Source organism: Brassica napus, chromosome C3 (genome assembly GCF_020379485.1).
Source record: "Brassica napus cultivar Da-Ae chromosome C3, Da-Ae, whole genome shotgun sequence".
NCBI lineage: Eukaryota > Viridiplantae > Streptophyta > Magnoliopsida > Brassicales > Brassicaceae > Brassica > Brassica napus.
This window is the reverse complement of record NC_063446.1, coordinates 22,108,753-22,127,742: the sequence shown is the minus strand read 5'-3', so window position 1 is coordinate 22,127,742 and position 18,990 is coordinate 22,108,753. Positions and strand designations below refer to the sequence as shown.

Below are 18,990 nucleotides of genomic sequence, written 5' to 3'. Positions count from 1 at the left end.
TGTTCCCAAACTAGCACTCAAGGTCAAAAGTCACAAAAATAGCACTTAATGTTTTATCAAAAGTCACAAACTTAAGGTTTAGAGTTAAAGGGTGGGGTTTAGGATTTAGGGTTTAGGTTTTAGATTTTAGGGTTTAGGATTTAAATTTTAGGGTTTAGGGTTTAGAGTTTAGGGTTTAGAGTTTAGGGTTTAGGGTTTAGCGTTTAGGGTTTAGAGTTGAGAAATGAGGTTTTGGGGATAAGATTTCAAATTTTGAAAAATAAAAAAATTATAATTTTCAAAAGATAAAATGCTATTTTGATCATTTTAGTTTTTGAGTGCTATTTTTGTGATATAAACTTAGAAATGTGCTATTTTGGAGATTTGCCCCAATAACTATAACCATAGTACACCATTATACTTGTATTTTTTAGTATTTATTTTAAAACAAACTTACAACTCTTTCTTTCAACAGAATCTCAACAAGATCAAAACACTCTTTTATTGCTCTAGTTTATGAAAACTCACACTTATGTTAAGAATACAATTTAATCAACTAGCCTTATACTCAGGTCGAGCATAACTATTTATACCCAATACAGCCAGCCACTCGGGTAAGCTAGTCTCATAAGAAATATTCAATAAAATTTTAATTATAGTAAGTTTCCAAAACTTCTCCAAGGTCTTTAAAAAACTTCCAAGATGAAATTTCTCTTATCCAAAGTGAATCTTCACACGATTTCTCTCCAAATGATCTCTGGATTAACTCTGAATTGATCACCAATCTAGTTTCCAAGTCTTCATCTCTGCTACATCTCGATCATTCCACATGCATACTTGCTGTAGCAGATCCTGCTGTACTTTGTTCAAGATGTCTACCGGATCTTTACATCTCCAATATTCCCCTTTTTTTAAATATGAATACTTCTCAAGTACCTTCAATAATCCGCTTATAGAAACCATATATCTTGACACATCACATAAAGAAAATGCATGCATTAAGGAAGCCAAATTTTTCAAAACATAAAGGTCCCACGAATTAGAGAGAAATACATAACCAAAACAAAGAACAAATATAAGTTCTTCTCTCTCTCACTCCCTCAAAACCTTAGGCCTATATTTAAAAGAAAAAAAGTTTCTCCCCCATCAACTAAGTCCCCTTGTTTCCATCTCCGGCTGGCCCTTTCTCATCTCCCCTTGCTTGAGTGTATACAAAGTTAAAAACATCAAAGATCTAAACTTTATATGAATTAGTCAGAACACTTATTTAGGTTCAACATGCGGCCAATATGTCTCACCATGGTTGTCAGAGTCTCCATTGCTAATCCAATATAGGGAATGCCATTTATTGCTTCAAGAGCGATTTGAGATTCTTCTGCATCAATGGGTTCCATGCTCATCTGAAATTCTCTTATCATGGTTTTCACAAAGTCGTCTATCATGCACTGGGTTGTACTGCCAAAAATGATGTCATCGACATAAACTCAGACTACCAAAACGTTTGTCAATTTCTTGAATAAATAGTTTTATTCACACCTCCTCTGTTGAATCCATCCTTGATCAAGAACTGAGTTAGTCTCTCATACCAGATTCTGGGAGCTTGTTTCAGATCATAGAGATCTCTCTTAAGTTTTTATACATGAATATAAAAGTGAGGATCTTCATATTCCTTGGGTTGTGTTACATACACTTCTTCCTACCATTTAAGAACATACTTTTCACATCCAATTGATACAACTTGATTCGGAGATTACAAGCTATGCCAAAGAGGAGACGAATTGATTTGAGTCTGACAACTGGTGTGAAGGTCTTGTCGAAGTCAATTTCGTCAATTTGCGAGTAACCTTGCATCAAGTCTTGCTTTGTTTTTTTAATTACATTTCCATCCTCATCTATTTTGTTCTTGTAAATCCACTTAGTGACTATAACACGAACATTATCAGGATGTGGAACCAGATCCCACACTTGACGCCAGATGATTTGCTCCATATCTTCATCCAATGCATCTGTCCAGAACTCATCCAAAGCCTCATCGATGTTCTTAGGTTCAATGAAGGAGATCAAACATGCCAAATTTATCATCTCTTTGAAATCGATTTTCTTCTTTCGAGTTACTTCCTCGTCAAAAACACCTCCAATGATATCTTCGGGAGTGTGTTATTTTTAATGAAAAATGATCTGATTACGTTGAATCTGATCCTCAATCTTAGTTACTTCATCCTCTTTGTTGCTGAGGTCTTCAGCACTAGGAGTCTGATGTGTAACATCCATGTTTCTATGTGTTACGGTTTCCTGGTAAAATCCAACTTTGTCATCGAAGACGACATCTCCAATCAGTTTTATTTGTACACACGATATGCACTACTGTTGGTAGAGTAACGAGAAACATACCCACATCACTTTTAACATCAAATTTACCTAAATGATCTTATCATTAAGAATGTAACACATACATCTGTACACATGAAAATATCTGATATTAGGTGCATTTCCCTTGTATATCTGACATGGAGAGGTCTTAATTGTAGGCTCCACGTACTCGGATAATAACATAACAAGCAATGTTGATGGTTTCATCCTAAAAAACAGGAGGAACATTTTTGCCTAATAACATGGCTCTAGCCATTTCCTACAGAATTCTGTTTTTCTTCTCCGCAACTCCAATTAATTGAGAGGTTTGTGTAGCTGCATACTGGTGTCGAATGCCTTGGTTTTGACAGAACTGGTAAAATTACTCATTCTGAAACTCACCTTTATAATCACTTCTTATTTGCACGGTGCCTCTTTTTTCTTGTTTGAATTGTAGTTCTAGAATTCGAAAATTCTCTATAGCATCTAATTTATTTCTCAAGAACCTTACCAGGACCGTCTCAAACTTTATACAGACCATGTTAAAAAAAACCCTTTTTAATAATCTGAAATAATTTAGATTTTTTTACAAATTATATTATAATATAGAAATAAATATATGAATTTAATTATTTATATCTAAATAACACCATTTTCTAGATTTTTAAATGCAAAATCATTGATCAAATCATTGAATTTGATCATTTGGCATTTTCCAATGCAAAATCATCGATCAAATCATCAAATTTGATCATTCTTCTAGCCATTCTTCTAGCCATTCTTCTAGCTTTCTTCAGTTTTTTTTTATGTTTATTATATCCACGATCAGAAATTACAATCTGTAAATATAATAGAGTAGTTAGACAAAAAAGCTATATACCTTTGATTAGACAAGATACTCTTTGTTTCTTGTCGATGTAGACTAATTTTTTTTCTTTGTGTTTGCCATTTTTTATTAAAAAAACGGTGAATGAAAATATATCTTGTTCTCCATGTAGATAATCACTAATTGATATAATTTTTTTTTTGAGAAATGGCTTAACTAATTGATAATTGTTTCCTAAACATAATCAAATTAGAATATTAACTTTCTATACTACCATTGAATATTCAAAACACACATCAACAACAATTTATTACTTTCCAAAATATATAATTAATATAAATACTAATTAATTTATAATTTATTTTTGGTTATAAATTACAAAATAAAGCATTGTAATTTATATTTATTGGTTACAAATACGATAATGTAAATTCAAATATAGTTATGCTATTTTTTTTATAAATATATGATTTTAAATTTATAACTATAAAATTATGAACTATCTAGAATTTTGGACCATGTTCCATTGCTCCAGTTACTTATACGTGCTAAAAGACGGTCTCGATGTTATCAACCAAAACAAATATATATAGCTTTCCAGCAGCATTTTCTAAGGTAATAGGATCCTTGAGGTCTATGTGTACCAGCTCGAGCATGCTTTTTGCGCTTGTGGTGTTGAATTGAACTTGCAATGTTTTACTTTGAATTAAAGAATTAGTAGCATTCAATCTGATGCGTTTTAGATCAATCTTTTTCAAGCAACCAAACAAAAAGTAAACACGCATTGACGCATAACTAACAAATCAAGTTCGATTGTCTTTCTTTAGAGAGGAAAAAAAAACAAAAATTGAAATATAAAATAATTATTATGACGTGGGTGTGACTTGGTCATGTGTTAAAATAGTACTTTGTTTATGACTAAAAGAGGAATAATCTTTTTGACCTTCTTGCCCCTGGTCACGTTTTCCACGGTTATAAAATTAAAAATTCGAGAACTTTTAGGTTGAAATTTGAATAGTGATTACCGGACTTTTATTAAATTAGTACAAAGACAGTTGCCAATAACTTGTTTTGATAATAACTTTCTCCGTTTCATAATATTTGGGTTTCATAATATTTGGGTGATGATTGTTTCAATAGTTTTTAGTTTTAGTTTTTGGTTTTTAGATTTTAGCTTTTGGTTTTTACATTTTGGTTTTTGGTTTTCAACTTTTAGTTTTTGGTTTTTGGTTTTTAGATTTAGATTATAGTTTTTGGATTTGCTGTATTTTTTAAAAAATTTCAAAAATTAACTAATACATTACTTTAAAATAATATAATAAAATACAATAACATATTTTAATTATTATATTTTTATAAAAATATATTATAGTAAAATATAAATCATAAATATATATATAAAATTACACAAAATAAAAATATTAAATTTTGAAACTACTTAGAAATTTTTCTTATATAAATTATTTTTAATTTTAAAAAACTTGAATAGAAATAGTTTTTCTTATATAAATATTATAAATGATTCAAAAATAAAAATACATAAAATTTTGAAACTAATTATAAATTTTGTTATATAAATTATTTATATTTTCTTAAAGTTGAATGTCAATTTTTATAATTCAGGATTATACAATATATTTTATTAATAAAAAATATTATGTTATTATGATTTTTTGTTATTTTTAATGTGACTAATAATTATTAAAATTATTCAATTATTTTATTTATAGAAACTAATAACTAAGTTTTAAAATTAAATAATATTATTTATAAAATATATAAATTTATTTACATATATGAAACACAAATTAAAATATTTCACATTATTGTTTAAATGATATCTAATGTACAAAATATTTTATGATAATTTTAATTGTTATGAAAATATTATTTATTAATTATTAATTAATTATAATGTAGTAGTTTCTAAAAAAAAAAATCAAAATTCGTTTTTCTTCATAAAAGCTCACAAAAGTTGGTTTTTGGTTTTTCTTCATAAATTGGTTAAATTTTTCGAAAACTAGTTTTCCTAAATTTTAGGGAAACTATTTATTGAAAATCTTGATTGACAACTCAAATGGTTTTTATAAAAACAAAAACTAAAACCAAAAACTTGATTGGATGAAAAATGGTTTCTACAAAAGCAAAAACCAAAAACTAAAACAAAAACCACAAACAATCAACCATTTGGCTTATTGCACAAAGATTAAAAAAATTAGATTTAAGTCAAAAAGCATTTTTAAAAATATAGTTTTTAAATTATTTAACCAATTATAAAAAAAACGATAAAATCTAATTGGTTGAACAGTTTCCAATAAAGTTAAAGTTAACCTTAAAACCTCAAAACTTCATGTAAATTGAAACAAAATATTTTTTCTAAAACATCATCTATATTGAATATATTGAAACGGAAAGAGTATTGAATTAGAATAAATAAATCTGTAAATTTTAATCTGTAAATTTTAGTCAAGAAGGAGATCTATAGATTTTGAAAAACTACTATGTTATGTGATTCGATTAGTAAACCTTTACAATAAACGAAAATACCAAAATAATACTCAATATTTATCGCGTATCTATATTAGACTTGTGGTAATAAGTCCAAAAGAGTAAGAAAGGGCAATTTAGTCTTCTGAATAAAAAAGCCTCATTGCCTGGTATCATCATCCTCTCTCACTCACAATAAATGCTTCTCCTCGAAACCCTAAATCTCACCATTCTCTTCCCCTTTCGAATGGCGATAAGGAGCAAAGAGACAGAAGAAGAGAACAAGAGAATCAACGAGATCGATGAACCAGAAGAAGACGAAGATAAGAAGATGGAGATGTTCTTCAATCTCATAAGAAACTACCAGGAGGCCAGGAAACGAAGACGACAAGAGTTAATCGAAGATTCCGGCGAAACTGCTCCGAATCCGACCAAGAGGTCCGACAACGGAGAAAAATCCGGCGTTGCTCCTCCTGTGTTCCGCGCCGAGGATTTCACTCACTGTATAGACTTGAACTTAGAGCCAATTGTCTCCACTGAGGAGGAGAAACAAGAAGAAGAAGAGGAGGAGACAAGAGAAGAGAATGTTTTAGATCTTAATCTCGCATTGTAATAATAAAAATACTTCGCTCTGTTTTTCTGTTTGGTGAACTTTTAAATTGTTACAATGCAATACATAAACAGTGAACTGATTATATATATAAGGGATTCATCCAGTCAAGAAGCTACAGGTGAATTTGCCATTTGTGAATGTTAGCTTCTCAGCTTTGACGACAGAATCTAGAGGAAGAGGAATGAATGTTCTGTCTGGACCGTAGAAGTGAGGGAAGCTGTTCACTTCATCCACAGCTTCATAGATCAATCCATCTCCAAGCTGCAATTTTTCACACATGAAACACAGTCGATCACACACTGTCTTAAAGAGCTGTAACACTAAAATGTACTTGTTTTAAAACACTGTCAATCCTAAGATCATGCTTCTGATACTTGGGAAGTTGGGATTGTATGTCCCTCCAATGCAATGTTATTACAGACACTGATTTAGCAAAAAAAAAAAAAAAAAAGAGTTATTACAGACACTGACTCTGGTACGGACCGAGTAACTAAGTCTAGCACCAATGAACATGACAGAATAAACTCACAAACGATGACAAAGACAGAGACAGCCTTAGGAAGATTATTGATTTTCTCGTTAATTGCTCATCTACTCAAAAACGTGGAGCTAACCACACCAGAAACTAACGTTTTATAGATCAACCACTCACCAAAACAAACGATTCTTTATTTCCAAATGATCAACCACATGTATGTGTCAGATTAAATGGTATATATATAAATAGAGTCAACATCATCATAAACAAACCTTGTTAGGGTCGATTTGAAGAAGGTAAAGATCCTCCTTAGCGTTCAAGAAGAAGTTCTGCAATGTCATTTGCACCTGGGAAAAAATCGAATCGGAGAAGCAATTATCATCATAAAAGTATTGATTTTTTTGACATCCATATTAAAAATAAAGTGGAGATCTTTAGAGAGAGAGAGACCTGCTCGAGTTTGCTGAGATGAAAGCAACCAGTTGACTTGTCGAGCTCTCCACCTAAAGAAGATCCCTTCTTCTGAAACTCTTGCCACTCTTGATCCGTACTGATTCTGTATATAAAATCTTGATCAGCCATTTTGTTTTCTTTCAGCGTACTGGAGATACTGTATTTGCCAAGAAGATATCGAAAACCTCGAAACTTGAACGATGAAAACAAAAAGGGATTTGATCCAGACCGACGATTCAATCAACCAGTATCAGCTAAACCGACTCTTTATCAACTTAAATATGTAACCAAACCGGTATCAGCAAAACCGCTTTTTCTATTTAGAGCAATTCTAACAACTTCTTTGATGTTAATTTTTATTTAACTACAATATCAAATTTTATACTAAAAAAAATTTGTTTATTGTAATATTAAATTTATTTGTAAAATATTTATAAATAACTAATTAGAATTTAAATATAAAATAATAATGAATGTTTACTATTGTGAACAATGTTGCGGTATGGTATGCTATACTATTTGGTTATAGAATTGGATGTTTGTTTATGATGATGTCATGTTGGTTGGAGTTGACGATAGATATGTATCAAATCGGTAATAGCTAAACCGATTCCTCGTCAATTTTAATACGTAACGCAGCCGGTATGAGCTAAACCGACTCTTCGTCAACTTCGAAGTTCCTTTCGATGTTCCTCCGCTTATTTCCACGGTCGAAAATCAGTTTGGTAAGGAGAAAAAACTCTTATTAACAAGTCTGTAACATTTTACTACTCTCATCAATCATGGCGGCTTCAATCGCGAAACCCATCTCTGCAACCTCTCTCCGTTTCTACTCCGACCGAAAGAACAACATTTCCTTCTCAGATTGCATCTCGATATCTTCTGGGTTCCGACATTCCCCACCGTCTTCCCTCGATTTGGTCGCAAAACCACCACCGACCAAGGCTCGCGTTTCCCATCTCGTTAGAGCCCAAAGCTCTTATGGTAAGACCAACAATGACGGGTTCCATCAATATATGTGTGTGTGTTCTTAGCATTTCTCTTTTCTTTTTTTTTTTGTAGATTATATTCCAGACTCAAAGTTTTACAAGGTGGAAGCAATTGTCAGGTAAGCTTGTAAGTCTTTGTGGTCTATATGTCTGAGAAAGGCTTATAACTAACTCATTTTCTGCATTGTCATGTATGAATGTTAAAAAGGCCATGGAGAATCCAGCATGTTTCATCGGTAAGAAAGCTCCTTTAAAATGTGAAAAAGATCTTACTTTGCTAATCACTTGATCCATTGAAGTCTTAGCATCATAAAGTGTCACACTTTGGCATGAAATAAGTTAGAGTAGAAGTTCTTATCAGTGCATGCAAAGATCAAACCTATATGTAGCTGAACTCCATGGTACTGGCCATGTCTTCTTCCTCTAGTGTTTCATATGTGAAAACGGCTTAGGGTTCTCAGACTTGTTTTAACTAGGCATGGGCATTCGGGTTCATGTAACCTTTCGAGTTCCAATCCTGCGGGTAACCTTCCAATTAGGTATTTGAATTTTTTTAGGTTCGGGTTGGGGTTGTTCGGATCTATAATTAACATACTTGTAATTTTTAAGATACGTAACAGGTCTGTGTTGGTTCAGGTATTTAGGACCCGAAAAGTCCAAAATACCTGAATTCCATCAAAATTTAACCATATTTATCCAAAATTTTGTTGCTATTAATAATTGACACTAAACATTTTTAAACTCTGATTTTGACATATAAAGTTTCATATTAATTGAAATGTTACGAAATTAATAATGAAAATTTAAAAATAAAATAAAAGAGATTACAACTAAATCATACAGATCAGTAGTAACTAGTGAAAATCCAACTAAACCTTGACTTTCTCTGTTTTCATAATTACTGAAGGCTTTACTGAAAATTGGGATTCGAGGTGTGACGGTTTCTGATGTCCGAGGGTTTGGTGCACAAGGTGGATCCAAAGAGAGACATGGTGGTAAGTAATTATTACATTCAAGAAACAGGTTCACTGATTCTTCTTACTGTCAAAAAAAAAAAAAAAAAAAGAAGTGAATATCAAGTTGTTTGAGTTTTGCAGGGTCTGAGTTCTCTGAAGACAAGTTCGTTGCTAAAGTTAAGATGGAGATCGTTGTTAAGAAAGAACAAGTACGTAGTATTATGATTTAAATAAAACCAAAACTTCTTCAAGTCCATAACTATTTATGTTCTTCTTGTTATGGAGGTGGAGTCTGTAATCAACACCATAATCGATGGAGCAAGAACAGGAGAGATCGGAGATGGCAAAATATTCGGTAACTATAACACTATCTTTGTAAATCACTTTATGTTTATACTCAGATTTTGACGGTTTCTTGTTTGATTGTATGTTCAGTTTTGCCTGTGTCAGATGTCATAAGGGTTCGGACAGGTGAGCGTGGAGAACAAGCAGAGAAGATGACTGGTGACATGCTTTCGTCATCTTAGGCACAAACAAGAGCTTAAGAATGGCGTAATAATAAAATGAATGGATGTGTTTAGTTTTCTGTTTTGTTGCTGAGTTGATCAAGATGTGTGTTTAAACTGTACATGAATGATGCAGAAACATCTGTCTTGGTTCTCAGACTGTTCCTAGTAAAAACATGTAGTCCCTGTTTCATGTCCTTGTCCGATTATGAATCCACTAGTATCTATGTTGTCATTGTACCATGTTCTGTTTTTCATGTTTCAAAAAGTCATAGAATCAGGAAGCAAGAAGAGTCGGTGGAGACTAAAGAGGTAGATGATACATACAAGGGAACACTGATCTTATGTCTCTAGAGAGACCGGACATACATTTACTTCTGTTTTGAATTAGCTATATAACTAACATTCACACAGAACAAGCCATGTTCTTATTTAATCTAATTTTCCCAGTGGGGACTCAAGAGCATGATCATCGACTAGCCATAGACCAAAGTCTTGGAAGCGTTTCATCTTATTGTCGTAACCGATAATGTAGGACTATGACATGTTTCCCTTTTGTCTCTTCAACCCATGTCTTGTTCCAGAAGTACACTCCTCCTGTCGGGAAAGCTGCTTGAGAAAGCAAGTAGACATCCACCTACAGAACACAAGCGAGTTGACACAAGATCACAAAAGAGTTGACACAAGAACATTCATACCTGATGAGCTGTTTTGCCAAGTGCCCAGTTAAAACCAGGCTGATCATTTCCTTTATTTGATTTGGACCAAGGTTGAGCATGAAGTTCTTCAATCCATTGCTTCATTAGAAGCTTTGCACCATTAGTGGGACGTAAGAATATCATGCAGCTACATATATTAGTCCTTCCGTTTCTAGCCGAAGGTGGTAGATCATGAGAGTGACTCAAAGGCTTAATCTAAACACCAAAACCAACCCGAGGATAATAAGACACTAAACAAATTAAATCGCAGAACATGGCAAGGAGATGTGTAAGTATCACATACTGCAGTTTTGTCATCCATGAAGTACACGTCATGGCTTCCCTGTAGATACGGAAATGGATCTTGTAACCAGACCATATCAACATCGTTGTACATAACTTTGTAGCCTAGCTCCAAAAGTTGTAAGAGATGTTCTGGTCTCCGAGATGTCAAGTTAAAGAAACCCTAATCGGATACAAGAAAAATCAGTAAACAAGATACATTTTCATCTCAGTGCAAGTCCTTAATTTGCACACATACATAAACATGGCCTACGAGCTACTACTACATCCACAACTTGACCATGTTTTATTAATAAAGGGATTAAAGACATTTTAAATTTCATAACCTTCCAATTTAAAACCAATTTGTGATATATAAATGGATTGGCTCAGGTCTTTTATATATATTACCCATGTCCCAACTAAACTCCTGGTATGGGAGCTATATTCTCACACAACACTAGTATATAATATGCATGAGCCAACCCACTGTTGGTGAAACTATACCTGAAAACCCAAGTTTTTTGCACACATACATAAACGTGGCATATATATATCAAATTTCGCATGACCTAAAATTATCGACTTTTTTTTTTTTTAGATTATCGACTTTTTAACATTAGGATTAACCTAAAAATGTTTATATCCTCCAAAACTAAGATCTGTTCATGTATACAATATACATGGGAATATTCATTGATGGCCGTGAAACAATACCTGGGAACCGAAGCTGTGTGCGGTTTGAGAGTCAAGAGCTGGAGGAATCAGAACGGCGTGGCCAGGCCACTTGGAGTTGACTTTGTAAAGAGTAGCATAATCCTCAGCGATCACGAGAACCTTGTCCTGATGCTTCTGCCTAGAAACGCCGATCAACCAGTTGTTGAGGAAAGGAAAGAAGCGATAGCTCACGGTGCAGGCGATCAAAGTGCCATTCTTAGCGACGAACTTGGCGGCTTTAGCGAGGGAATAGTCTACCCATTTGGAGGGAAAAGAAGAAGAAGGAGCGTTTGTGTTTGAAAACAGGAACAAGGGAGATCCTGCCCAGGGCATGAACACACCGAGGATAACGAGGAGAGTGATAAGGAGAAGGAGACTGTTGCGGCTGAGGATGGAGTTTGAAGAATAAGAAAGAGGAGAGGCCGAAGAGAAAAGCCTTTGCTTTTCCATTGTTGCTCCAAAAAGATGAATAGAGTTGGAGACAAGGTGTTGTTATGATTTATCTAAACTCTGCAAATAGGGGAGTCTATTAAAATTTGGTATAGAATCTTGCAATATTGAAGAAGTTTCTTATTTGATTCAGTGATTAATATTTTACCTTATATACACAATTTAGACTTTATAGATGACTAAAACTAAGGTAAAGACATATGACAACAGAAAGGATCTTATTCTAAATGTGTAGATATGCTACTTCAGTTGTTGTATGTTTTCAAAAATAAATTGTTGTTTGATAAAGTTAGCATTTCAATTTACGTCTTAAAAGATTTCACGTAGTTAATGAGGAAAACAATAGGCTACACTAGGGCTGGGCAACCGGTGTACCATTCGAGTGTCGGGTCCATCCTAATCGGGTTCGGGTTTTCTTGGTTAACAAAAACAAGCCCCATTCGGGTAAAACTGAAGATCGGTTCGGTATCGGTTCGGGGGCTATACGGTTCGGGTCGGAGTTGGTAAACTGGCGTGAAACCGGTATAACCCAGAATAATTTCGGGATCGGGTTTTGGTCTGTATTTCGGTTCTTAAAAGTACTAATTGTAGCGAATGTAACCATGACAGAACAAAATAATTTCGTAACTTGTACTGCAAGTAAGTAAAAAACACAGAAATAAAGCATTGAAAATTCTCATAACTCCTAAGGCAACACTGATATAAAACCAAAGCACCTTTATTATTGATAGTAGAATCAAAAACTTAACAACTCAGAGAATGCAATTGCAAACAAAGCCATAATGTAATGCTTAGAACCAAAATGAGAAACAGTATGCAAACTTCAAAGAAATAAAAACCAAATGCAGAGAACTTCAAGCTCCATGCTTCAACCTTCACCCGCCTTCTTCCACTTCATGCTTCGACCTTGAAGCTTCAATCATCAAGCGTTTGTGCTTGAAACTCTGCAACATAAAAACAAAGCATAAGAAAGGAGCTTAGCACAAACAAATACATTACATAAGACAGTATAAAGAAACTAAGTGAAGAGATAGACAAACCTTTCTGAAGTCGATCAATCAACTCCACATCAGCAAGTATTTGCTCATTTGTAGTGACTTGTTCACTCACCTTGATGTCAGCATGCATCCACTGCTCAGTACACATGAGAACTTCTATCATGTAATGAGTTAAGCAACTCCAATATGGCTCCAAGATCCTCCCACTTTTGCTAAAAGCACTTTCGGATGTCACTGATGAAACTTGCATGGCGAGTAGATCTCTTGCCATTTCAGAAAGCACAGGATACTTCATCTTGTGAACCTTCCACCAAGCGAGAATGTCAAACTCCACACCAAGCAAGAGCTTAGGAGTTTCAACTGCCTCCTTCAAGTACATTTCAAGTTCGTCCCTTGTATCCTCTCCCTTTTCAGCAACCATCTCCTTGTACACACAATCCATCCACTCATAACCGAAATCTTCAACCACCAGCTCCATTCTATATGTGCCTTGATCTTGCGACTCTGGAGGAGGCTGAGATGATGATGCGTGATTTGACTGAGAGGCTTCTCCAATAGACCTCTGAATCTTGTGTTGTACTCCTTGAACATAGTCCTGAGATCCAAAAACATAAATAAAATATTTATACAATTTTTGGAGGCATTGTTATTGAGGTTCACAAGATTAAAATACATGATTATAAAACATATACCTGAGAAGATCACCAAAAGATTCCAGCACTGCTTTAGACTCTAAGCTCTCCTTCTCATAGAGCTTCTCAAAGCACAGCTTTGAAAATTTCATCTTCTTCCTTGGATCGAAAACCGTGGCCAAGATCAGCATCTTGTTGACACTCTTGATACCATCCCAGTACTTGAGAAACTTCTGCAACATATCCGACGCTTTCACCTTCAACTCAGGATCGAAGCTGTTGGCCAGTGCAGTGAGGTTTCTTTCTATGGTCACTATCTCAACGTAGCACTTGTAAGAATTCACCGTCGTAGAGGCAGAAACAACCAGAGTGCTGTTGTAAAAGATTATCAGAAACCTCTTGAGCTTCTCAACAGCACTCCAGTCTCTCAAAGAAGGTGGTCCACACCTCTTAACCCCATTTTCCATCTCCAAAAAGTAATCATTGTACAACCTATCTTCTGCCTCCATCCTATCAAATGCAGTTCTAAACTGAAGAGCCCTAGACAGCATTAGGAAGGTTGAATTCCATCTAGTCTTAATATCCATAGGTAAGCTACCTCGACTCATTCTCCCAAATGTGACTCTAAGATCAAATGCATTAAGCCTAGGTGTTGAAGAGCGAACCTACTGAATAGTGTTCTTAATGGCTAACACATTTTCTCCTACCTCGGTCAAACCCTCCTTAGCAATTAAATTGATGATGTTACCACAGCACCTCATGTGCAAGAAACTCCCATCTAGAACTAAAGACTCCGAGGAAACATCACTAAAATTCCTATGGAATCTCCTAATGGCAGAAGTATTAGCAGTTGCATTGTCTACTGTAATGCAAAATACCTTCTCAATGCCCCATTCAGCTAGACACTCCAAGAGCACAGTTGCGATGGTCTGACCCTTGTGGTCCATCACATACTTGAAGCCTATGATAAGCTTCTTCAGCTGCCAAGTTGCGTCCACGAAGTGGGCAGTTATCACCATGTAACTTGCACCTGTTACAAATTAAACAAACAAAGTCAAAGTTTAGAAATTAAAAAAAAAACTTTATAAATATATCAGATGCATAGAAGTTCTAAGTGACATTCTTTGTTAGTAATTTTTTTAAAAATGACTTTAGAAATTTAAAAAACTGACATTTTATGCTAGAACAAAGTATAGCATAAATAAAACGAAGAAAAAAAGCTGTAAAGAAGTTACCTGTGACCTGTGAAATCCAAATGTCAGTTGTAAGTGACACTCTTTGTTTGGTTGTGCGAAGCATGTTTTTCAAAGCTGCTTTCTTCCTCACATACATCTCAACGATGTCTCTGGTGGCAGTCCTTCTCGAGTGTGGCTTGTAGAGGTTTACCTTGCAAGTGTAAATAACAAACGTATTAGTAATTTTTCATGTAAAAAGAAGATAAAAAAACAGGTAAGTGTTTATTAAATGGATTACCTTTCTGGATAAGTGTTTCCAAGCACTGCTTTCAATAAATGAAAGAGGCAGTTCTCCTAGCACAATCAACTCATTTGATGCCTCTCTGAAAACAGACTCTGCAACTTTGGATGACTTCAGATTTCCATCAGTGTTGATCTCCATCTGATTCATACCTTGACTGATTAACCAAGCTTAATACTCTTTGCAGATGGACAGATGCTTCTGGAGGTTTGATGTTCCTGATTTGGCAACGCATGAGAAGATCTTCTGACAATAGTGGCAGATGCATCTGTCACGACTTTCTTTGGTTCGGGTGAAATGCTTCCAGACACCAGATCTTGGCACAACGACTTTCATCACCTTCTTTGACTGAGAAGAGACACCAGAAGTTGCATCAACAACAATAGCCTTCCCTCGGTTTTGAGTTCGTTGGCACTCTTCTCCTTCAACTTGAACGTCAACGTCCATGGTTTCTTCAACAGTGTGTGGGATTTTGGAGGATGAGGAAACCATCTGCAAGAGAATGAGAAAAAAAATTACCATCAGTGACATCAAAAGAAACAATACAGTTATTAGTTTCTATCCAAAAACTTAGCTCATAGCTCAAGAACAAACATCAACATGTACAAAATTAGTTTGCAAAACATATATATCCGTAAAACAAAACAGCTCATTGCTAAATGTAGAAACATATATATCCGTAAAACAAAATTAGTTTACTCGTGAACCTTGATTAATACGAAACAAAACCGTAAGTTCATGAAAAAATAACCTATGATTACTCGCACAACAAACCCAAAACATAAGACTTCCTTACAACAAACATCAAGATGCACGATATGTTTTCATTTCAGAAGTCAGCAAGTTCATGTAAAAGAACCTATGGTTACTCGTGAATCGTGATGCTTGATTAATACGAAACAAAACAGAAGCTTTTCTATCTTAAAAATTGAACCAAAACCCAAAAACTCGAAAGCAAGAAAAAAAATTTGAAACAAGCATCGAATACTCTGTAAAAGGAGGGAGTACCTTTGCTTGATTACTTGAGTTATGTGATGGAGGAGACGATGATGATAGCAGAAGTATTTATAGGATCTTAGACTTAGGGTCTCGGTTTCAAATCGAGGAAGAGAATCGGATAGGAGGTGCGAAAACAGTTGGAGATATCCGATAATCGGACCTAGGAAATCATTTCGGTGAGGATATCTTGGGAGATCGAGATTTAGGAAAGGTTTCATGGATTCTCTCCTTGAAGATCAAGAGAAAATCAACTCTCGATACGATTGGAAAAAAAAGGGGGATTAGGTTAATGAGGGGCGGGTTTCGGGTGTAACCATTCGGTCTCTCGGGTTTTATCCGATCCGACCCGACACCCGACAGTAGCAACTAGCAGATATTCAGGCCCATTCAGTTTTTTTGACAGATCCGGTCCCGACCCATACCACCTTAAACGGACCGGGTTCGGTTCGGGTAATCGGGTTCAGGCCTTTTGCCCAGGCCTAGGCTACACGTTTCATTTTCATGCTCTTAACGGACTTTTTCACATCAATTCTATCCTTTAATATGAAAATTGCTGAATAATGCGTTTTATATTAATTGTGTATTTTTTTTCCACGTAATTTTTTCTGTGTGATGGGTCTGACTGTAGTTTTTTTTTTCATAATAAGAATAAATGGGATAATTTGAAAATACCCTATGAATTAAATTTTGAAAAATTCATTTAATTTTTTTTTTTATTTTTTTTTGAAAACTACACTTTCTTGTACATAATAAGACATGTTTTTCCTAATGCTGATTAGAAATTAAAAATTCTAGTAATTAATTTAAAATCAAAATTATCGTAAGTTTATAATTCTCGATTATTCTTTATGATTATTTTTTGTAAGATTTTTTGTGATCTTTGTTGTTATTTTGAAGTTGGTACTATATTTCCTGTTTTTGCGGCAGAAAAAAATTGATTGAATCTCTTTATTTTAGCAATTCATCCCTTTTCGCATCATAAAAACGGACAGTTTAAACACTTTCAAAATGATAAAAATATGTCAAATTATATGTAAAAGTTTCTATGTACTCATGTGAACAAAGTTCACAAAATATCATTTCTTTGACTTTTAAAAATAATGGTCTGGATTGTTGTTATTTTTTGGTTATATAAAAGATTAGCAATTAGCAATTTGTTTGGATTGTTTAATGTGTGTATGTCGTATATTAAAAGAAGCAAAAATCCTTAGAATAGGAGATCATTTATTTGGTAAATGTGATCGACAGTTTTATTTTTTGAAAGGTTCAATTCTATGAACAAAAATGTGGTTGATCAAGAAGTAGTTACTAATTAGTGGAGCTAATTTTCAATTTTACATTATAAGTATTAAAAATAAGTATGAGTGTTAGTAAAAAAATTAATTTTCCTTTTAAATATGTATTTTCTGTTTTAAAATAAAATATCAAATTAGATGTGGATAATATAAAAATTGAATTTGGACAATTTAGTAATCTCACTTATGAATAATTGCAGTTTTCAAAAAAATAAAAGGATGGGGTAGTTTTCAAAATAAAATCTTATCTGTGTTTTTTCCAAATTTTTCTTAAATAGAATGAGTTTGTGTAAAGAACCATTGACATACAAAAATCACTATGATTTAAAGAGGAAGCAGGAGTTGGTGCAGACTAAAGAGGTAGACGACTGATACGTTCCAGAGAGTCTACTTTAGAAAGAGAACAGAGGATAAAGGCAATGGGTCGTTTGCATATAAAGCAGAGGAATCCATGCTGAGGATTGAAGAAACAGAAAAGTCAAAACCCCATGCTGAGCCAGAGGGTTTGGGACAACAGGAAGACAGCAAAGTCGCCGGTTGATCCATAGGCTTTGCGGTTGAGATATTTTGAATTTGAATAAAAAGTTGTTGTTTTCATTTCGATTATTTTTTTATGCTCAGATTTGTAGAAGTGTGGGACCTTTGTCTTTAATATGTATCCTCGAGATGATGGCTCTTTGAATGTCGATCTCGGAATGTTTGGACAATAATCGATGGACCGACTTTGGACTGGATCGATAACGGATCGGGTTGGATTGTTTGGATCGGACTCTGATAGCATGTTAAGTTAGATGGACGTCCAATCTAAAACCAATTGGTAAATGGTAATAAGTGGATTGATCCATCTATCTTATATATTATTGATGATTCCTTCTAACTACCGATATGAGACATTTGTTCCTAATAACCTTCTTCTATGTTCGTCTGTCATGAGAGCGTAGTGATTCTCAGTTTAACGGAGAACTTTGTATTTGGATTTCTTGTTGCTTTGGAATTGCAGATCGTATTATTCAGTATTGGACCAGGAAGATGAATAGAGTTGGAGACAAGGTGTTGTTATGATTTATCTAAAATCTATAAATAGGGAAATATATTTAAATTTGGTGAAAAATCTTAATATTTTAAATGGGTTAGCATTTGATTCAGTTATTGTGAGTTAACTTATACTAGAGTTTTCCTCCGCACATAGTATATATATATCAATAACTTAGTTTAATTTTTATGAAAACTTAAGTTACTAAAACTATACTCCCTTTATTTTATAATAATTGTCACTCTAACATTTTTTTCTTGTTCCACAAAAAGTATCACTTTAGAATTCTAATGAAAATTATATTTAATTTTAGCTAAAAATTAATTGCAAACTACATTGATTTTATAAATAATTTTATTTATTTCAAATATTATTGGTCGAATATGTGTAATTAATAACAATTTAAATACATTTCAATCACTTTTTTAATATATGTGAAAAATGTCAAAGTGACACTTATTAAATTGTTGTGACTATTTTTAAAAATATATATTTAAACTATTATATGTCATTCTAACTTATGTGCACAATCCAGTAAATTGTTGTGACTATTTTTATTATATCACTTAGATATAAGAATGCTATAAACCCTTAATTCATATGCATATTGTTTACTTTTATGGAATAAAGTTTAGTTTTAACACTACAAGAAAATAAGCGTATAACAACGATGATTTACGACGAATATTTGTCGATGAAAAAAATATCCAATCAAAAGACACATGGTGACAATGTCTTAACTTCAAAAGCATCTTAATCGCTGTCTGAAACTCA

The 18,990-nt window shown here is 33.7% G+C and overlaps 3 protein-coding genes and 1 pseudogene across 3 annotated transcripts; 2 read left to right on the top strand and 2 right to left on the bottom strand.

The window, feature by feature from the left end:
* The first annotated feature begins 5,840 nt into the window (after positions 1 to 5,840).
* LOC106388788 (protein NIM1-INTERACTING 1-like) lies at positions 5,841 to 6,357 on the top strand. The gene has a single exon (XM_013828935.3). The coding sequence runs from the start codon at positions 5,841 to 5,843 to the stop codon at positions 6,252 to 6,254; it is 414 nt and encodes a 137-aa protein (XP_013684389.1). The 3' UTR covers positions 6,255 to 6,357.
* Positions 6,227 to 7,431, bottom strand: BNAC03G31340D. Its single transcript, XM_013828936.3, has 3 exons — positions 7,183 to 7,431; positions 7,005 to 7,079; positions 6,227 to 6,515 (listed from the first exon to the last, which is right to left on the bottom strand). Exons 1-3 carry the CDS (start codon positions 7,312 to 7,314, stop codon positions 6,351 to 6,353), a joined length of 372 nt encoding a protein of 123 aa, XP_013684390.1. The 5' UTR covers positions 7,315 to 7,431; the 3' UTR covers positions 6,227 to 6,350.
* A 375-nt stretch (positions 7,432 to 7,806) lies between these two features.
* Positions 7,807 to 9,879, top strand: LOC106388791 (nitrogen regulatory protein P-II homolog). The gene is made up of 7 exons (XM_013828938.3): positions 7,807 to 8,169; positions 8,248 to 8,293; positions 8,383 to 8,410; positions 9,082 to 9,169; positions 9,272 to 9,339; positions 9,416 to 9,485; positions 9,566 to 9,879. The coding sequence occupies exons 1-7, from the start codon at positions 7,968 to 7,970 to the stop codon at positions 9,655 to 9,657; spliced, it is 594 nt and encodes a 197-aa protein (XP_013684392.1). The 5' UTR covers positions 7,807 to 7,967; the 3' UTR covers positions 9,658 to 9,879.
* A 57-nt stretch (positions 9,880 to 9,936) lies between these two features.
* LOC106388790 lies at positions 9,937 to 11,814 on the bottom strand (annotated as a pseudogene).
* Between the last annotated feature and the right edge of the window lie 7,176 nt (positions 11,815 to 18,990).